General features: G+C 35.1%; 2 protein-coding genes across 4 annotated transcripts; both read left to right on the top strand.

Annotated features, from left to right (window-relative positions):
- The first annotated feature begins 4,868 nt into the window (after nt 1-4,868).
- LOC140832855 (protein S-acyltransferase 21-like) lies at nt 4,869-11,068 on the top strand. 2 transcript variants are annotated; one of them, XM_073197096.1, is made up of 10 exons: nt 4,869-5,297; nt 6,182-6,228; nt 6,313-6,433; nt 6,755-6,960; nt 8,107-8,175; nt 8,383-8,454; nt 8,558-8,686; nt 9,099-9,179; nt 9,323-9,529; nt 10,150-11,068. In XM_073197096.1, the coding sequence occupies exons 1-10, from the start codon at nt 5,270-5,272 to the stop codon at nt 11,038-11,040; spliced, it is 1,851 nt and encodes a 616-aa protein (XP_073053197.1). In that variant the 5' UTR covers nt 4,869-5,269; the 3' UTR covers nt 11,041-11,068. The 2 variants fall into 2 exon arrangements, with proteins under 2 accessions (XP_073053197.1, XP_073053196.1); XM_073197095.1 differs by having other exon boundaries at nt 6,115-6,228.
- Nucleotides 11,069-13,276: 2,208 nt separating this feature from the next.
- Nucleotides 13,277-19,246, top strand: LOC140832854 (spliceosome-associated protein 130 A-like). Of its 2 annotated transcripts, none has more exons than XR_012118170.1 (4): nt 13,277-16,414; nt 17,503-17,994; nt 18,560-18,765; nt 18,918-19,246. XR_012118170.1 is itself a non-coding variant. In XM_073197094.1 (4 exons), the coding sequence occupies exons 1-3, from the start codon at nt 13,409-13,411 to the stop codon at nt 18,695-18,697; spliced, it is 3,636 nt and encodes a 1,211-aa protein (XP_073053195.1). In that variant the 5' UTR covers nt 13,277-13,408; the 3' UTR covers nt 18,698-18,714; nt 18,918-19,246. The 2 variants fall into 2 exon arrangements, 1 of the variants encoding a protein (XP_073053195.1); XM_073197094.1 differs by having other exon boundaries at nt 18,560-18,714.
- Nucleotides 19,247-20,239: the final 993 nt, after the last annotated feature.

Raw genomic sequence — 20,239 nt, 5'->3', positions numbered from 1 at the left:
GTCTGTATCCGACCCCGGAAACCCGGACCCAAATAGAGTATTTGGGTCGGATCCAACTATCCAAATTGATTCGTTTAGGATTTTCGATTTTTGAATATCGTATATTTTGATCCATTTAAAATGTAATGGAAAAAATTTGATCTAATGATTATATATAAAAAATAATAACGTAATCATAGATATTAAAATATATGGTGTATATAATTTTATTAGTTTATCGTTTAAAAAGATAAATTTTCGACTCTTTCTCTATTACTATATTATTTAACGATCGATTCAATATGGTTTCGATGTTATATAAACTTCGAATTGAGTATATATATTTTCTAATTCAATTTATTTTGAAAACATATTCAAATCATGATCGAGTAAAAATTATATTATTTATTGCCTAAAAATTAAAAAATAATCAATGTTTTTAAAAATATATTATATATATGCATATAATATTCATATATATACATATATATTAGTCCAGCTTCCTATAATAATCGTTTGGTATAATTATATAATTATAGATTTACTTAATATACCTTTAAGTAAAATGTATTTGGTTAATTTATTAAAAGATTATATTTTGATTCTGCAATTTGTGACAATAATATAATATTTTTATAATGGAACCAAAAATTTAATTGTTCCCTCTATTTTTTTTAATTAATTAGCAGTTTAGATTTTGCCAAATTTATCATAGATCTTTGACAAAAATTTGTGTGAGACAGCCTTGCGGGTCGTATTTTGTGAGACGAGTCTCTTATTTCGGTCATCCATAAAAAATATTATTTTTATGCTAAGAGCATTACTTTTATTGTGAATATCAGTATGGTTGATATGTCTCACATATAAAGATTCGTGACATTGTTTCACAAGAGACATACTCTATATCTTTACAATGACTAATGAGATAAAACTTATGATAAAAAGCCATGTCTTTATCAAACGGAATTATATTTTTAGAGATGTCAAAACGGATTAACAAGATAGATCAACTTATAATACATTATTAGGCGGGAAAGGACGGATCGACCTGTCTATTGGCAGGTGGTGAAAATATCAAACCAACTAGTATGCATGGGCGTCGAGTCAGGTACCCGAAAAATTGGGTAGCATTTTCGTTGCTCGAACCCGACCCTCGAAATACTCACAACTTTCGGGTACCCAACAAAAAAACCAGGTAGTGTCAGGCTTGTCTATTGGTTACATATTCCCATCATGAATCATATTTAAATTTCACAATAAAATTTTAATGCATAAAGTAAATATCAAAATATTTGATTTAATAATGCGAGATTCTAAATAATAAACGCTTTTTAAAGAGTGAAATATGACATATATAGGTTATAAGAAGTCTGTATGATTTGAAATTTGGAGATGACATAGAAAACTCAAAAATATACAAGTTTCGTGTTTTGAGTTTTGGAAAATTTGTTGTTTGACTGGAAATATTATATTATTTTATTTTAACGAAGTAGAGAATATTACAGAGGTGTTATTTTGAATTATTCTCAATTTATTATAATTTGGGATTTTAATCGGAATTGAAACTGATGAATTGTTTGTCAGTTGTTATTAATTATGAATATATATTCGAGGTCTACGAAGTATAGTCTATCCGTTAATATGAAATTTTGTAGTTTAGCGTGTGTTTTTATATAGCCTATTAATTGAAGTTAATTTATTAAGGTGTATTTGATGTTATATTGATAACTAAAGACACCAGAATATTAATTGTTGAACGATGAAGATGTATATTCGAGTTTTATGTTTTTTGAAATAATTGTTGTTGGGCTATTTGATGTTATACATTGAGGTTGTTATGATTGTATTGATACGGTGACAATGATCTAATAATTATTGTTAAATTATTTAGATGTGTTATACGCCTCGGGATCAAAGAAATATAGCCAGTTTATATATATACTCGATTATCAGGTACGTGTTGACGTATGAGCGTATGCTATTATTATTTAGTATTGATGAATATTATTGTGTTGAACGATGATAAATCATCGGAAATGAGTGAATTGATATTACATATGTTGTTTATTATTGTTGATGTTGTTGGCTGTCGTTATTGGGACTTGGGAGACGTATCGTTGCTATTGTTCGATCGACAATATTGATGTCGCCGGAGTAGGGGTGCGACGTATCGTTGACGTTGTTGTTGTAGTAGTATGGTAGTGATGTTGATATTGTTGGTGGCTTGATTGTCCAGAAACAAAAAAAAGAGTATTTCTGTTTTCATTTCAGTTATATTTTACGTTGTTATTAATATAATTGTTATATATTATGATGATGATTGTTGTGTATGCTCACCCTTCGGGAGGTGTTTCTGTTAAACAGATTACAGGACTATGCCGTGAAACCTAATAGAGGTGAATGACTAGGTGTGTCTAGTCAAAAAGTCATGTAGTTGATAGTGTATAGAGACAGTATAGCTCATTATCATATTTGAGTTATATATGTGTGTTTATTATACTGTTTATGCTACACTTATGTAGATAGTGTGATGATTGTATTATTTTGTCGTATATAAATTATATTATTAAGTCGCTGAAAAGAATTTTTTTTTTATGCATATAACATCACGTGTTGTATGATTATATGTCGGGGTTTGGGGCGCCACAACAATTATTCCATTGTATAAAAACAACAAGAAATAAAAAGAAAATACTCTCACTTCCCATAGTGGAACGAAATAAACCAATGGATAAAGTAAACAAGGAAAAAACATTGCAATTTGACAAGAAAAAGGGAGGTTGCGAGAGTCAAGAGAACCAGTGCTCGAAGAAGCCCAGTCTTCCTCTAGCAGACTCAAAGTCGAGAAAGATAAGGCTGAGAGTGATGGTTTGTGTAAGGGAGTGGCCGAGAGTCAAGGTCCCAGCCATGGGGCGGGATGTTTGAAACCCTAGCCACCATAAAAAAGTGAAGAATTTAGAAAATAGACATTTGCGTTTAGGTAAAAACCCAAACCTGACATTTTGGAAAACTAACCAGGCCGATAGGGTCGGTTCGAGTTCCCGATACCCGAAACCGAATGCCCACCCTTATCGATCAGGCATGTTACCAGACCAGTTTCGAACAAGATTAAACCGGTTATGGATTTCCGAGTATGAAACCATACAAATCCTGAATGATATCAGATTGAAATTGTAACTCAATCCAAATCAAAATCAAATTAATCCAGGTCGAAATCGGATTTGCCTCTTAAAAAGGCAAAAACTTGTGTGAGACGATCTCACGGGTCGTATTTTGTGAGACAAATATCTTATTTGGGTCATCCATGAAAAAATATTACTTTTATGCTAAGAGTATTACTTTTTTATTTTGAATATCGGTAGGGTTGACCCGTCTCACAAGAGACTTACTCCTTAAAAAAACTATTAGTTGGATTGTGACAAAATTTAAATTGAAGCAACTCAATCCGATTCATTATTGATGTTGAATTTAATACAACCAAAAACCAGTTATATATATTGATTTTGGATTGAACCAGATTGAATCGAATCCGGATCGACTCAATCAGTTAACCATGTCTAAAGTCAACTCACTCGTTTAAGTGGTGGGATGAGCCTAGTAAATTTTTTGTGTCATTTAGTAGGTTGAGGTAGGTCACCCCGCAATCCGTCTCCAACTCCATTAGTGGACATGGTGGATGACAACTGAAAGAGGATGTGGCACCTCGAAGTTCCAAACAGAATAAGAGCTTTCCTATGGTTTGTGAAACAAAGTGTTTTATAATTTAAATTTATAAAAGTGATCCCCTTAAGATATGATTCACGTCCTCTACCTTTCCCACGCAACAAAAGCAATCTTCGTTAGTCGAGGCAAACTCGCTCTTAATTATATATTATCTTGTCACGACCATAAACAATAGCCAAAGCTCTAGCTGTGCAGGTTCATGGAGGAAAGAAAGGTGAGGAGTTACGGGACTATGTAATTTGAGTGGCAACAACCTAAGGAGGAGTGGGTGAAGTTAAAATATGGATGGCTGTTATAAAGGCAATTCCAACAAGGTCGGGGGAGGAGATGTCGTTCGAAACGAACACGAACACTGGTTGATCCGCTTCACTCTAAACATTGGATATACTGTAAAAAATAGTTTTTCAAAAATGATGGTTGATCGAAGTTATATAACAAAATATCACGTTTATATTTGGGATATAATCGATCTATTTGATCCAAAAAAGTAGCCATCAATTAAATTAATATGAAAATCTAAGATGTTCATTTATTAAATTTATGACCAATTTATTTGGTTTATTGCGAAACATTAGGTCAAATTACCATAATGATTTTTGAGTCAATTTACGATTATATTTTTTTAAAAAAAATATAATCAGAAATGTATCTGATTACAATCATTTGACATTGTTATCTAACTAATTAGCATAATTTAATTCTGAATTTGCAATCAATCGTGATGACTTTGCATTATTATTTTGACCGAATTGAAAGCGAAATAATATCCATAAGTTTGAAACATTATATTAAATTATATATTATATGAAATGTTTCCAAAGGAGTGTGATTTTTTAGGGAAGGAAAATTTTGTGTTAAACTTACATTTTTCATGATAAATTACAAAATTATTATTAAATTCAAAACTATATATACAATTTAAATTATTATAGTGGAGAATTGGAAAAAAATATATTTTAATTTGGAAAAAAATATATTTTCTACATTAATAACTAATTGTGCCAATATCATCGTAAATATATCAAAATTTGAAATGACAGTGCACTGATTTTCGTGAAAATAATATGTAAGCGTGGATATTATTTTAACATCATTAATTGATAATAATTATATTTATAAATTATTAATTATTAATTAAACAATAAATGCAGGAGCACTGAAAGGCTACGGATTCACGAAGTCAGCAGCATCACTATAACCCTGAAAACAAGTTCCGTCTACTCTTTTCTTCTTCTTCAACTCAGCTCATTTTGATCGGCAAATCGAAATGTAGGAACCCTAAAACCAAGAACATTTGTTGGGTCTTAACAGATTTGGTTCTTAGCGTCTGGGTCAGCGTTGGATTCTCTAGAACTACTCCATTATCCTTTGTAGGTTCGGTAGTCGTGTGACTGATGGATACAAAAATGGAGAACTTTGTTATTTTTACGTGAACAGTGTCCCGCTTGTTCATTTTGAAGACATTTTCATGTTTTTCTGCTGGAGATTGGTCAGATTTTGTGTTTTGAAGTGTGAATGGTGTTGACTTGTTCTGGGTTTTACAGTAATCGATGGCTAGGCGACATGGATGGCAGCTGCCTGCTCACTCGTTTCAGGTTTGAATTTTTTCATCCTGTTTTCTGCTGTGATATGTTAGATTTCTTACAATGTATGCATCTTGATTGTTGTTTGGCTCATGAAATTTGGTTTCTTCTCATGGACGACCCGGGTGTCACCGGAGGTTAGAGAGATTTGATTATTTGTTGGAAAACTTACGTAAAATTTGGATTTTAAAGGCGAAACTTACATAGAACTTGAATTTTTTAGGACAGGTGAGGGCCGATGCTCGCTCAATGGGTCGCCCTTGTCTTATGGACTCTTATTCTGATAGCCAGTGATAGATGCTCCGTCGTTTGCTTTGTCCCTAATCTTTAATGTCTGTCTTTTGCGACAGCGATCGTTTAATAATAAATTTTCTTGAATACAACGAACAAATAAAAGAATCCTGCGAAGATAGATACATTCTTTTTAAATTTATTATAACTTTATATGGAATGTACATATTTGTTAATTATTTTTAATTTGAGTTGGGAGGGGTTTTATATGGACATGTTTTCAGATTGTGTGATAAGTACAAGAAAAGCAGCATCACTTTTGTCTTCGATATTTTTGCTTTACAGTCTCCTTAAGTCAATACATAGGCACATATACACTTAGATTGGATTTTCCCCATTGGTTATATTTCTCAATAAGTAATAATTTGTTGCCTTCGTATCTGGATTCTAGAGCACAGTTTCTTCGGTCTGTAAAACATTTATAAATTTTACTATTTACTTTTTATATGACATTGGAAGACTTTTCAGTATAAAGATAATATATCATTTTTTATCTAAAATTTTCGCCCATTTCTTCACGATTTCCTTTCCAATTCAGGTTGTGGCTATAACAGTATTTTTCCTGTTATCTGTTGCATTCTTTGCATTCTTTGCTCCTTTTTTAGGAAAGGACATCTATGAGTACTTAGCCACAGGAATTTATTCCTTCCTGGTAAGTGTATTGGAGCTCTTATGTTGTTAGTTGATTAAAATCTGACTCTAAATGCTTCTTATCATGCTTAATTGTTATTCGTAGGCACTTTGTGTATTTATACTTTATGCAAGGTGCACGGCTATTGATCCTGCTGATCCTGGAATTCTTATCGATGGCGACGATACATCAGCTTATGGATCACATAATGGAACAGAGTTGACTGGTAAGTGATTACTGCTGAAGTCATCTTAGTGAAACTTATTCTGAGAAGTGTCAAAACCCACTATCAAAACTTGTGATCAAAGTCCGATGGATGCACCATCCATTGGCTCATTTGATCTTATTTTAATTAGCCTGTGGCCCTTGAAGGATGACTTATTTACGACACACTTTTTCTTGACAAAGTAATTTTGGGTCTATCTCATTTCTCAACATTCGCTCTCTTCTCAACCACCAGGTTGTTATTATGTGTGTTTATCCTGCTACAAGATCAACAATTCCATAAGCTTTGGCTTCTGTTTGGTGATGGTTTTATATTGATTAGGTAATTTTTCTACGACTGAGGATCTGAGTAAAGTAGGACATAAGAATGAAGGAAAATCTTACACAAAAGATAAAGGTTGCTGTTCAATACTTGGAGGTTGCCTCTGTGCTTTTCTTGTGAAGGAGGACTGTCGCAAGGATGAAGGTTATCTACAGGAAGAAAACGATGATGAGGATGCTTTGTTCTGCACGTTGTGCAATGCTGAGGTCTCTATCCATTTTAAAAAAAGATTACCTGTATGCAGAAGTTCATTCTGGAGCCCAATGTAGAAATCAATTTTCGACCTGTGTTAAGATTTTGCAATACAATTGGATAGTGTGACCCCTGTCCATGCCCATGGAGGAAACCAATCACCCCCTGTCAACACTTAAGGACAACATGAAATTGTCAGTTACTCCCCAGTTCCCTCTAATACCTGAACCCTCACTCCACAAGCTTTTCTTTGGCTTTACAAGTAACACTAAAATAATCAATTGCATTAAAATATTTGCTTCAATTTCTTTGATAGATTTTAGTAGATAGCTGCTGCACAAACGAAATGGTGCAACACTTAACATCCATTTAAAGTGTCATTTAGTTTGGGTTAGAGTATCAATGTTATATTTAACCGACCTGTTTCAATGTTGCTTCATCTGAATTCATTTTTGCTTTTGCATTTATGCACAGACAGACTGGCTGTATGCTCAAAATTTTCAACACTGGTATCCACAAAGTGAACACACAAAAATAAAAATAATATGAGAGGAAGGGAACTTGTTGGTTTTACATGAATATGTTATGTGATAAAAGCTTACTATCCAAAGTATGAAGTTTTAAGAGTAAGGAATCCTCAGCTTTTATGATGATACCTTTATAGATTAAAAGATGGATGACCAGATTATCGAGTTGTATGTTTTTATGTCCTACTGGTTCATATTACTTAACTGTAACTAGCGGAGTTCTGGAGATTTTAATGTACAATTTCGTATGTTTTTGAACATATTCTGAGTTGTAGTAGTTACCGCTGCCTATCTCCCGCTCTTAAAAAAATAATTGTGTATTCCGAGCAATATTATGTGTGGCAATAATACCTTCTGGGTGAAACTAAATTGAACTCAAAGTCTCAGTGACTCAGGACACCCACTAGACCTTCACTTTGACCTCCAATCTTTCCAATTTCCTTAAAGATGGGCTGAAGCAGTTAGAAAATTTTAGTGGAGAATTTTTCCAATCCTGTTATCACCGTTTATCTAGTTGTTCTTTATTTGCCGTTTCCCTCCTTGTATGTTGTTTTTATCTGTAGTTCGAATGAAATAATGAAATGCTTAACTAGTTGATGGATCTGATAGCTTTCGGTTTCTTTTCATTCCTAGGTGCGTAAGTTCAGCAAACACTGCAGAAGCTGTGACAAATGTGTTGATGGATTTGATCATCATTGCCGTGTAAGTATGAACTTCAATCCAAAATTAGACATTAATGAACACATACATGTGCAGTTGTGCACCAGGTAAATTTGGACATCAGAGAGATCTTCCTACGTGAAAGATTTTTTGCTTTAACGGGCATTATTTTCTTGCGCCGATTTATGGTAACTGTCACCTTGGCATTTGGCATGGTTGATTGATTTTAGGATATTCTATTTCTTGCAGTGGCTGAATAATTGCGTGGGTAGAAAGAACTATTTCACATTTGTATGTCTGATGGCTGCAAGCCTTGTCTGGGTAAACTTTTTACTGGATTCTAGTTGGTTGACTTGCTTAGGCATCAGTGTGCTGACTGACCCTTCTCTATGTCTTGTCTGATGGTCGCGTGCTTTTGGTCCAGCTTGTGTTTGAATGTGCTGTGGGCATCACTGTCCTTGTCCGCTGTTTTGTTAATCAGAAAGCTACTGAAAATCAAATTATCAACAGGCTTGGGGATGGATTTTCTCGCCCACCATTTGCTACTGTAGTGGTATATCATTTTACTTTTGTGCTCTCTGTAGGTAGAATGTTTACCTAGAATGGTTGTAACATGATCTTGAAGATAGAAATTCATGTTTGAAAATTAATACTAATTGGATTTATCTATTGAATTAAATTAGGAAATATGTTAATCTTATAATTTTATAAAGAGTCGGTTGTCTAGGGAATATGTATCTAATGCGCTTCCTAGACTCACCGTTTCTCATATTTTTGCTTTCAGGAGAAGGCTCATTGTATGGTTTCAAAATTATGACATCTCTTCTTCAAAACCCAAAAAAAAAAAAAATCACGATATCGCTAGTTTATGGTGTTTTTTATTTTCTGTGCCCGATAAAATGCATTTCATTCCAACTGGATTTTGTTTGACATTTAACTAATAGATTTATATTTTTCTGCCTCAGGCTATATGTACAGCTCTTTCTTTTCTTGCCACTGTGCCTTTGGGAGAATTATTTTTTTTCCACGTCATTCTTATTCGAAAGGTGTGCTTTTAAGTTTACTTGCTTTTTTTCTCCTTTCGTTTTCCCACAATTGTCTTCTTCTATGAGTGTGTTTACGTATTAGATACAATCATTTGTGAGACCAAAACAGAAATTCTAGAGCTATAACCATATTTGTGCTTCAGGGCCTCACGACATATGAGTATGTCGTTGCTATGAGGACACAAAGTGAACCTCCTGAACCCTCCCAAGATGGAGGAGATCAACAAAGTCTTCCTTCTTCACCAACTAGTTCTGCCGTGACTGCTATTAGTGGAAGAAGCTCGGTTGGAAAGGGCTTGCAGTATAGAGGTGCTTGGTGTACACCACCTAGAATATTTATGGATCATCAGGTATTGATGGCTATTCCTTCCTTTTAACTGCATGCTTATTATGTCTTGTCTGTAAAGAAGTTTAATTTGAAATTTACAGTGTATTCATATGGTATTTTAATCAAAGGCATTCGGTCCAGGTCATGTTCAGTAAGCATGAAATTCAACCATTGCCGACTGAAAAATATTTATTTTGTACCATTGGTTGCCATAGTTTCAGCTTTTTGTATCGAGCTGTTTGTTCAAGCTCGGTAAGTGTGTATTTGAACATTAATGTCTCAAAAACCTATGCATCGATTTATAAAATGCACTTCTCCATTTGCATCAAACACTCACTGATATATTGTACTTCTTATCTTGTACTTTAGAATACTTGTTTTCTGACAAATTGTTTAGCCATTTGAAAGCATTTTAGTCCTGATAAAAAAAGGTGATTGTCGAAATGATCTGCATTTTAACTCTCGAGTTAATTGGGTAATGCTAATGATAGGAATTGGTATTCAGGAATCTGGCATTGTTGCGTCTTATATTACATTTCTTGCCTCTAATTCTTGTTTTCCACTCGATGTTACGCCTGAGATTTCTGTTAGCCCGTTGCCTTCGAAATTTCAACATCGTGTTTCTTGCATTCTACTTTCCAGAATGAAATTATTCATCATCTTGAGCCTGGACGGTTACCTTCCACACTTGATCCTGATGCTCCACTGTCAGACAGGGGTAAAAGAAGTTTGCATCGTCCCATCAGAATCAGTGCATGGAAACTAGCAAAACTGGACTCGAACGAGGCGCTTAAAGCCGGTGCTAAGGCCAGAGCTTCATCATCCATTTTACGCCCAGTAAACTCAAAACATCATCGGTATGATGCTGATCATTTATCTAGTGCCACGGTGAGTGGTAAAAGCAGCCCAACTAGCACAAGGCAAGGATATTACGAGGCAAGTAGTAAAGCCGGGATGTCTAGGTTATCTTCATCCAAGGGCTCTTATCCCCCAAGTCGAGCAAGCAGGGATGATATGGATACATGTGGTCCTAGTGTCAGTAACTTGAGCAGCCCCCTTGCCTTGAATCTTACTCCATCTCCACTGGTCGAGCGTGCTTCAAACCTAGACCATTTTAACCCGATCTATCAATCTTCCACTGCTCAGTCCCCTCTGTCAGCTACAACTATTCAAGAAAACGTACCACGAGCTCCTCTGAGGAAAAGCAACACAAATCTTGTGGAAAACTCGAAATCCTCAGTATATTGGGATCCAGAATTGGGGCGTTTCGTCTCTGCTGCAACACGTAGTGTTGGTTCTTCCTCCCAAGGTCCCACGACAGAGCTTACATACACAGGTCAGTCTATATTCTTTGGTGGTCCGCTGGTTAAAGAACCGTTGAATCGAGGGACGAGGACTGAAAGTTCAGCTTCGACTACTGCCCCACAAAGAGGTACTATGTCGAGTTACTATCAGCAGGGTAGATCTCAGCGGGGAGGCCAGCTTCCTGTATTTGTCCCGAGTGATTCTCAGCAAAACAAATTTTCTTCTTGATTTGGTTTCCATGAGTTATTAGTTTTTTTAGATAGATTTAGATTTTCTATAAGAATTTCTCTTCTTTTTTTTTACCTTTTACTTTGCTTTCTGTTAAATTGCTTCACCTTGTGCTGTCTGAATATTTCACTCTCCTTAAAAAATAAAAATTAACCAACATTTAACGTCATGGAACCTAATTGAATTTGTTGCTTTCCAAAATCCGAACATTCGATTAATAATTGACATCAACTTGTTCGAAATGGACGAGGGTTCATTAAAATATATAAGACTCTCCAACAATTTATTTGAATTAAAAAAGAGTACGACTTTTTTCATTGAGTCAAATAGAGTGGACTTAAAAACATTTTAGTCTTTTTCACTTTTAATTTTTTTTAATTTTTTTTTTACAAAAAATCATCTTACCAAAAAGTCAATCTTATCAATATTTGATCTTTTATGCAATAAATATATAAAACCATGAGAATTCTTGAGTTGAGCTTGAGTTTAATTTTTTCATTAAGTTGAGTTTGAGTCTAATTTTTTTATCACTAAGTCGATATTCGGGTCGAATTTTTATCACTGAATTGAGATCGACTCTAATTTTTCATCATTGGTCGAGTTTGAGTTGAATGATTCATTTGAGTGAGGTTTGGGTTGACTTTTTATATGTGCTTCGAGTTTTTAATTTGAAAATTGATTGCATGCATATCGAGGTTTATTAAAATATATATGACTCTCCACCACTTTATTTGAATTAAAAAAAGAGTACGACTTTTTAAATTGAGTCAAATAGAGTGGACTTGAAACATTTTAGTTTTTTTCACTCTTAATTTTGTTTAAAAAAAAATTGACATCAACTTGTCCGAAATGGATGAGATCAAACTCAAACAAAATTTTTACGGAAAATCATCTGTAGGACTGAGCGCTTGCCGTTTTACCGAAAGCTATATCTAGTGGTAATGGTGCAACTCAAATATTTTAAACTGTACAACAGCTCAAGCACCACGGTTCAATCGCTCTACCAAGTAGGGACAATTATTGTACCTAACAATCTCCCTCCCAATAATTGCACTCCTTACAATCAATGAGAATCGAACCCGTGACTTTTGCTCTGATACCAATTGTAGGACCGAGCTTTTGTCGCTTTACCAAAAGCTATAGCTAGTGGTAATGGTGCAACTCAAATCTTTTAAACCACATAGCAGCTCAAGCACCATGGTTCGATCGCTCTACCAAACATGGACAATTATTGCACCCAACATCATCTTACCACAAAGTCAATCTATCAATATTTAATCTGTTATGCAATAAAATATATAAAACCATGAGAATTCTTGGGTTGAGCTTGGGTTTAAATTTTTAATTGAGTCGAGTTTGAGTCTAATTTTTTTTTATCACTGAGTCGATATTCGGCTCGAATTTTTATCGCTGAATTGAGTTCGACTCTAATTTTTCATCAGTGGTCGAGTTTAAGTTGAATGTTTATTTGAGTGAAGTTTGGGTTGAGTTTTTATATGTGCTCAGAGTTTTTCATTTGAAAATTGATTGTATGCATATCGAAGGTTCATTAAAATATATATGACTCTCCACCACTTTATTTGAATTTAAAAAGAGTACGACTTTTTACATTGAGTCAAATAGAGTGGACTTGAAAACATTTTAGTCTTTTTCACTCTTAATTTTGTGTAAAAAAAATGACATCAACTTGTTCTGAATGGATGAGATCAAACTCATACACAATTTTACAGAAAATTATCTTACCACAAAGTCAATCTATCAATATTTAATCTTTTACGCAATAAAATATATAAAACCATGAGATTTCTTGGGTTGACTTTGAGTTTAATTTTTTCATTGAGTCGAGTTTGAGTCTAATTTTTTATCATTTAGTCGATTTTCGGGTCGAATTTTTATCACTGAATTGAGTTCGACTCTAATTTTTCATCATTGGTCGAGTTTGAGTTGAATGTTTCATTTGAGTGAAGTTTGGGTTGAGTATTTATATTTGCTTCGAGTTTTTCATTTGGGTGGAATTTGAGTTGAATTTTTATATTTAAATTGGGGTCGAGTTTTTCATCATTAAATCAAGTTTGAGTTGAGTTTTTCATTTAGGTAGAGTTTAGATTAAGTTTTTTATATTTGGATTGAATTTTTAATTTGATGGAGTATGAGTTGAATTTTTAATTTAAGTTGAATTTAAGAAAGACGAAATTATATCTTTCCCTTTTATTAAATTAGAACACACAACTCTCTCATTTTGCCTGGGGAAATGTAAAATGGCAACTGTATTTAAAACTTAAAAACCCTTCCCTCCCCCGTTCACCCCAAAATTAGGGTTTCTTAAACCCACTCCGATTCACATAATTCAGGGGCTTCAACAATCACCATGTACCTGTACAGCCTAACTCTTCAACAAGCTACAGGCATCATCTGTGCCATCAATGGAAGCTTCTCTGGCGGGAAATCACAAGAAATTGTGGTGGCGCGTGGGAAAGTACTCGACCTCCTGCGACCCGACGACAATGGTAAGCTACAGTCTCTTCTGTCTGTTGAAATTTTTGGCGCTATTCGCTCTCTATCTCAATTTCGCCTCACTGGAGCGCAAAAAGATTACATTGTTGTTGGCTCTGATTCTGGGCGCATCGTAATCCTTGAATACAACAAAGAGAAGAACGCATTTGATAAAATCCATCAGGAAACTTTTGGGAAATCTGGGTGCCGTAGAATTGTCCCCGGTCAGTATTCGGCCATCGACCCTAAGGGTAGAGCTGTGATGATTGGTGCTTGCGAGAAGCAGAAGCTTGTTTATGTTTTGAATAGGGATACGGTAGCTAGATTGACTATTTCATCGCCTCTAGAGGCACATAAGAGCCACACTATTTGTTATTCCATTAGCGGGGTAGATTGTGGGTTTGAAAACCCAGTCTTTGCAGCTATAGAATTGGATTATTCTGAGGCTGACCAGGACCCCACTGGTCAAGCGGCCAACGAGGCGCAGAAGCATTTGACTTTTTATGAGTTGGATTTGGGTCTTAACCATGTTTCAAGGAAATGGTCTGAACAGGTCGATAATGGTGCTAATATGCTTGTCACAGTGCCTGGTGGTGGGGATGGTCCAAGTGGTGTTCTTGTGTGTGCAGAGAATTTTGTCATATATAAGAATCAAGGGCATCCAGATGTCAGAGCGGTGATTCCGAGGCGTGAGGACTTACCGGCTGAGCGTGGGGTTTTGATCGTCTCAGCTGCTATGCATAAGCAGAAATCCATGTTTTTCTTCCTCTTGCAAACTGAGTATGGGGATATGTTTAAAGTGACGTTGGACCACGAGAATGACAGAGTAAAAGAGTTGAAGATAAAATATTTTGATACTATTCCTGTCACATCATCTTTGTGTGTCTTGAAGTCAGGGTTTCTATTTGCTGCATCTGAGTTTGGGAACCATGCCTTGTATCAATTTCAGGCGATAGGAGATGATCCAGATGTGGAGGCATCATCAGCTACACTGATGGAAACAGAAGAAGGTTTTCAGCCTGTGTTTTTCCAGCCTAGAAAACTGAAGAATCTACTTAGGATAGACCAAATTGAGAGTCTGATGCCAATGATGGATATGAAAGTCACTAATCTATTCGAGGAAGAAACTCCTCAGATATTTTCACTTTGTGGGCGGGGTCCTCGTTCATCACTCCGTGTTTTGAGACCTGGTTTGGCTATTAGTGAAATGGCAGTATCACAGTTGCCTGGTGTTCCAAGTGCTGTGTGGACTGTCAAAAAGAATGTCAATGATGAATTTGATGCCTATATTGTTGTCTCTTTTGCAAACGCCACTCTCGTGCTTTCCATTGGTGAGACTGTTGAAGAAGTAAGCGACAGTGGGTTTCTTGATACAACACCTTCTCTTGCTGTTTCTTTGATTGGCGACGATTCTTTGATGCAAGTGCATCCCAGTGGTATTAGGCATATCAGGGAAGATGGGCGTATTAATGAGTGGAGAACTCCAGGAAAGAGAACAATTGTTAAGGTTGGGTCTAACAGACTTCAAGTTGTCATTGCATTGAGTGGAGGGGAAATTATATATTTTGAAGTTGACATGACTGGTCAGTTGATGGAGGTTGAGAAGCATGAAATGTCAGGAGATGTTGCCTGTTTGGATATTTCTCCTATCCCTGAAGGAAGACAGAGATCACGGTTTCTTGCTGTTGGATCTTATGATAACACCATTCGCATTTTGTCTTTGGATCCTGACGACTGTATGCAGATACTAAGTTTGCAAAGTGTTTCATCACCTCCGGAATCTCTCCTATTTCTTGAAGTTCAGGCTTCTAGTGGAGGTGATGATGGGGCTGACCACCCTGCAAGCCTCTTTTTGAATGCTGGTCTACAAAATGGAGTTTTATTCAGGACAGTAGTGGATATGGTGACTGGACAGCTGTCAGATGCCCGATCTCGGTTCTTAGGACTTAGAGCACCAAAGCTGTTTTCTATAATTGTGAGAGGACGAAGAGCTATGCTTTGCTTGTCAAGTAGACCTTGGCTAGGTTATATACACCAAGGACATTTCCTTCTCACACCATTGTCATATGAGACTCTTGAATATGCTGCTTCATTTTCATCGGATCAGTGTGCAGAAGGTGTTGTTGCTGTCGCTGGGGATGCATTAAGGATTTTTACTATTGAAAGACTTGGAGAATCTTTTAATGAAACAGCAATACCCTTGAGGTATACTCCTAGGAAATTTTTAGTTCAACCCAAAAGGAAGCTGTTGGTAATAATTGAGAGCGATCAGGGAGCATTCACTGCAGAAGAGCGCGAAGCTGCAAAAAAGGAGTCCTTCGTGTCTTCTGGAGTGGGGGAAAATGGAAACATAGAGCAGATGGAGAATGGTGATGATGAGGAAAACAATGATCCACTTTCTGATGAGCAGTATGGATATCCGAAGGCGGAAGCTGGAAAGTGGGTTTCCTGCATTAGAGTTATGGATCCTAGGTCAGCTTTAACAACCTGTCTGCTAGAGCTCCAGGATAATGAAGCTGCGTTCAGCATGTGCTCTGTGAATTTCCACGATAAGGAATATGGAACACTTTTGGCTGTTGGAACGGCAAAAGGTCTTCAGTTTTGGCCCAAAAGATCCTTCGAGGCTGGATATATTCACGTATATAGGTTTAAAGAAGATGGAAAAGTCCTCGAGCTTTTGCACAAGACACAAGTGGACGGTATACCTCTCGCATTATGCCAATTCCAAGGAAGATTGCTCGCTGGGATTGGTCCTGTACTTAGATTGTATGATTTAGGGAAAAGGAGGTTGCTTAGAAAGTGTGAGAATAAATTATTCCCCAACACAATCACTTCCATCCAAACCTATCGCGATCGAATTTATGTTGGGGACATGCAAGAGGTATTTTCCTTGATTGCATAACTTCAAGCTAACATTTTGAATGCCACGAATGATCTTCTGATGCTGAATCTATTGTTTCTTCATTTTGAGTAGTGACTGTATATTTAAATATGAGCTTGTAATCTTTTTATTTATTTGAGAAGTTCAATGACAGATGAACAGTTATTTGCTTAGGATGAAAAGAACTCTAGAACTTGCCCGTTAACAAAATATATTAACACAATTCAAATTTCTTGCAACTGCTCTGTTTTTTGTAAGAGCTTCTCATATGAAATTTGGTGACTGATTGTTAATGTGGCATCATTCGCTGAATTATAGTTGAAGCAGCATTTTTTGAAAGACGTTAATGAATAATAATATGATGCAGATACAGTTCTGAAAACGAACATTTTGGTTTACCTAATCATTTGGTTAGTTTTTGGTTGGAGGGTTAGAGATGCTCTAGTTACAAATAATTTATATATTTAGTATTTTAAAGACGAATCAAAGAACTGTAAAAGTAAATCCAATTCTATCATTACAAAACAATATCTTGCCTTATATCGTCAAATCAAGATTCCATACTAATCAAGTTGAATAAAAGAACCGATGGAAAGCAAAGAATTCTGATAGTTCATGGAATAAGAATCCACTGTACAAGTGTTATAATGTTCTTTTTGTGGGCATTGATGTATAGTGCACTAAATTTCCTACATATTTATTTATCTTACCAATTTTTTTAAGATCACCCAGTAGCTTAAACCTTTTTTCACCAAATAGAAGCTCTTTGTGTGGGTGTGCGTTCGAGGTCGGGGGTGGTAGGTGTAATTTTCATTTTGATCTTTTGAGTTGTTCAACTGAGAATACCTATTAATAAAAAACTGTTTTAAGAAATGCTGTCCTAAATTTTTTCACTGTGTAGTTTGTGACAATGTCTACCTTCATGCCGGGCATGATTTTGAGCCTTAACATCTGGTAACCTGGTTCTGATTCCAAATCTAATAGTTCACAATATGCTAAGTTTGATCAGTGTCATCAATGTTATTTTTTTCCAACCTCGTATTCTAATTTCTAAGTGTTTATGATCTGATCCGGTTCAATTGTTTCAGTCGTTTCACTACTGCAAGTACAGACGTGATGAGAATCAATTATATATATTTGCTGATGACACTGTTCCAAGATGGCTTACTGCTGCTCAGCATATCGACTTCGACACCGTGGCTGGTGCAGACAAATTTGGAAATATCTACTTTGTCCGATTGCCACAGGATGTGTCAGATGAGATTGAAGAAGACCCCACTGGTGGTAAGATAAAGTGGGAGCAGGGGAAGTTGAATGGAGCACCGAATAAAGTAGAGGAAATAGTTCAATTTCACATTGGTGATGTGGTCACTTGCTTGCAGAAAGCATCTCTGATTCCCGGAGGTGGAGAGTGCATCATATATGGGACTGTAATGGGTGGTTTGGGGGCATTCCTTCCATTTACATCACGTGATGATGTTGACTTCTTCTCTCATCTGGAGATGCACATGCGGCAGGAGCACCCACCTTTGTGTGGCAGAGACCATATTGCGTACAGATCATCCTATTTTCCCGTGAAGGTGGGGGTTCTTAATATTGATTTATCCATGAAAATGTGCTACGACTCTACCCTGTTTCCAATTATTCTACAAAATGTACCCAAACGTTTTTTGTTTCTGGGAAATGGTTGGTGGTCGGAGGGAAATTGGTATTAGGCACATGTGTATGCAGAGATGAACTGTTTGATCTTAGAGCTATAGATGGAGCTGATCGACTAGAATAGGGCCATACTGAGGAAGTTATAATTTGAAGTCTGAAGTCCTCGATTTCGGTTTTTAGGGCTCATTTATGAAATGAGTCGCACTAGGCTATGAGCTATGCAGTTAGTTATCCACATCAGTGACATGCATTTAGCTATATGACTGTTTGTCGAGTAACGAAACATATCTGAAGTTGCATTCCAATCATTTAGCTAGTTGCAGTATCTGAAGTGTTTTGTTCTTTACTTCGTCTGCATTTGTTTTTTTCCTATTATATCTCCGCCAGTTGGTAAGAGGAATATACGCTGCTCCACAGGGTTGCATAATTGCATTTTTTTTCAATATTATATCTCAGTTTTGACAGAATAAAGATGTGCAATTGCAGGATGTTATAGACGGAGATTTGTGTGAACAATTCCCAACCTTGCCCATGGATATGCAACGTAAAGTTGCTGATGAGCTGGATAGAACTCCGGGGGAGATTTTAAAGAAACTGGAAGAAATAAGAAATAAGATCATTTAAGACGGTGCATTTCAGCAGTAAAATTCTGGATCCCTTTATACAATTATTGCCTTGATAATATTTTACATGTATGTTTTGCGAAACCCTGTATGTTTCCTGGTTCATTTACTCAGTTTTAACAGGATCATGGCTATCTCTTGTTCGTGTTCTGGTTCGTTGATTCGAAATGTTTTATTGACACGATTTTGTTGATTAGTGATTTGATTTTTAATGTACACAGGTCAATGTCTGTCTCTTCACTCGAATGCAATGGTTGGATGCAATCACTAGTCGCACTTCTCATCACGAGGCAACATGAAGAGCAGTTGACCACCATTAAAAAGGTCTCTCGTGGCTCAAATGTATGGTTAAAGCTTATCAGATGAAACAAACATGAATTTTGTGCTTCAGATTTCCAATTCCTGCCCCGTAAATTCTGAGCATCTGTTGTAGTTATCATGTAGGTGAAATAGTGGGTTCTATAATTATACTTATATCTATTGAATTTAGTTTGTCAAAAGTGTAGCTTGAAATTTTCTGTTGATCATGGATTACATATTTTAGTTTTTCTTTCTTTTTTTCCTGGAATCTTGCTTCATTTTACAGCACATCTCATTTGGTAATTCGCTTGTTATGTAGTAATTTCAACAGATTAACAGAACAATATATTTCTATCTTCAAAATTTTATTTATTTATTTTTTGGTGGGAATCAATATTTTATGGTCTTTCTAAATAATACAATTAACAAATCGATATTTTTTTTTTAAGGAAAATTCAGTATCATTTAAATAGAAAGCATATCTGAGCATACATATTTTTACAGACAAAGAGGGATAACATCCAGGGAATGTATACTTGTTTTACTTATCATATATCAACGAGCTAATTAATACACCTGCAACTCGATTTATTTGATGTCCTCGATTTGTAATGTCCTGGGAATTTATTGAAAACACCATAGTAGTATTTTTCAATCTTATAAGATAATTCATTGTACTATTAGGCACCGTTTGGTTCGTGTGATAGGATAAGTAAATGATATATAATAATAGTGATTATAAAATAAAAAGTAAGGATACACAATACATGATGATAAATTATATGATGTTTGGCATGAGTTTAACTTGCTTGATTATTTTTGTTAACTATTTACTAAAATGCCCTCATCATATATTAGTTAGTAATATATTTTTAAAATGATTGAATAAATAAATAAAATATCTAGAATTAATTGATTTTAAAAATTATAAATAAAATTTAAATATTATATTAATTATTGAACTTTCATTAATTCCAATTTTCGAAAAAAAAAACTAAAAACTCGATTAATATTATAAAAAATAATTAAATTTTGATAATAATATAAATATGCATTTATTGTGATAATTAAAATATTAATACAAATTTGAATAATAAAAAATGGTTAATAAAAATTATACTATTACAATTAAAAATAATATAATAATAAAAAATATGATCAATAATAACTAAATTATTTATAATATTAGTTAAATTAAAAATTATATTTAAATATTATTAAATGTTTTGAATCTATAATTATT

This window comes from Primulina eburnea, chromosome 5, assembly GCF_022965805.1.
Source record: "Primulina eburnea isolate SZY01 chromosome 5, ASM2296580v1, whole genome shotgun sequence".
NCBI classification, from domain to species: domain Eukaryota; kingdom Viridiplantae; phylum Streptophyta; class Magnoliopsida; order Lamiales; family Gesneriaceae; genus Primulina; species Primulina eburnea.
This window is presented reverse-complemented; position numbering and strand designations above follow the sequence as displayed.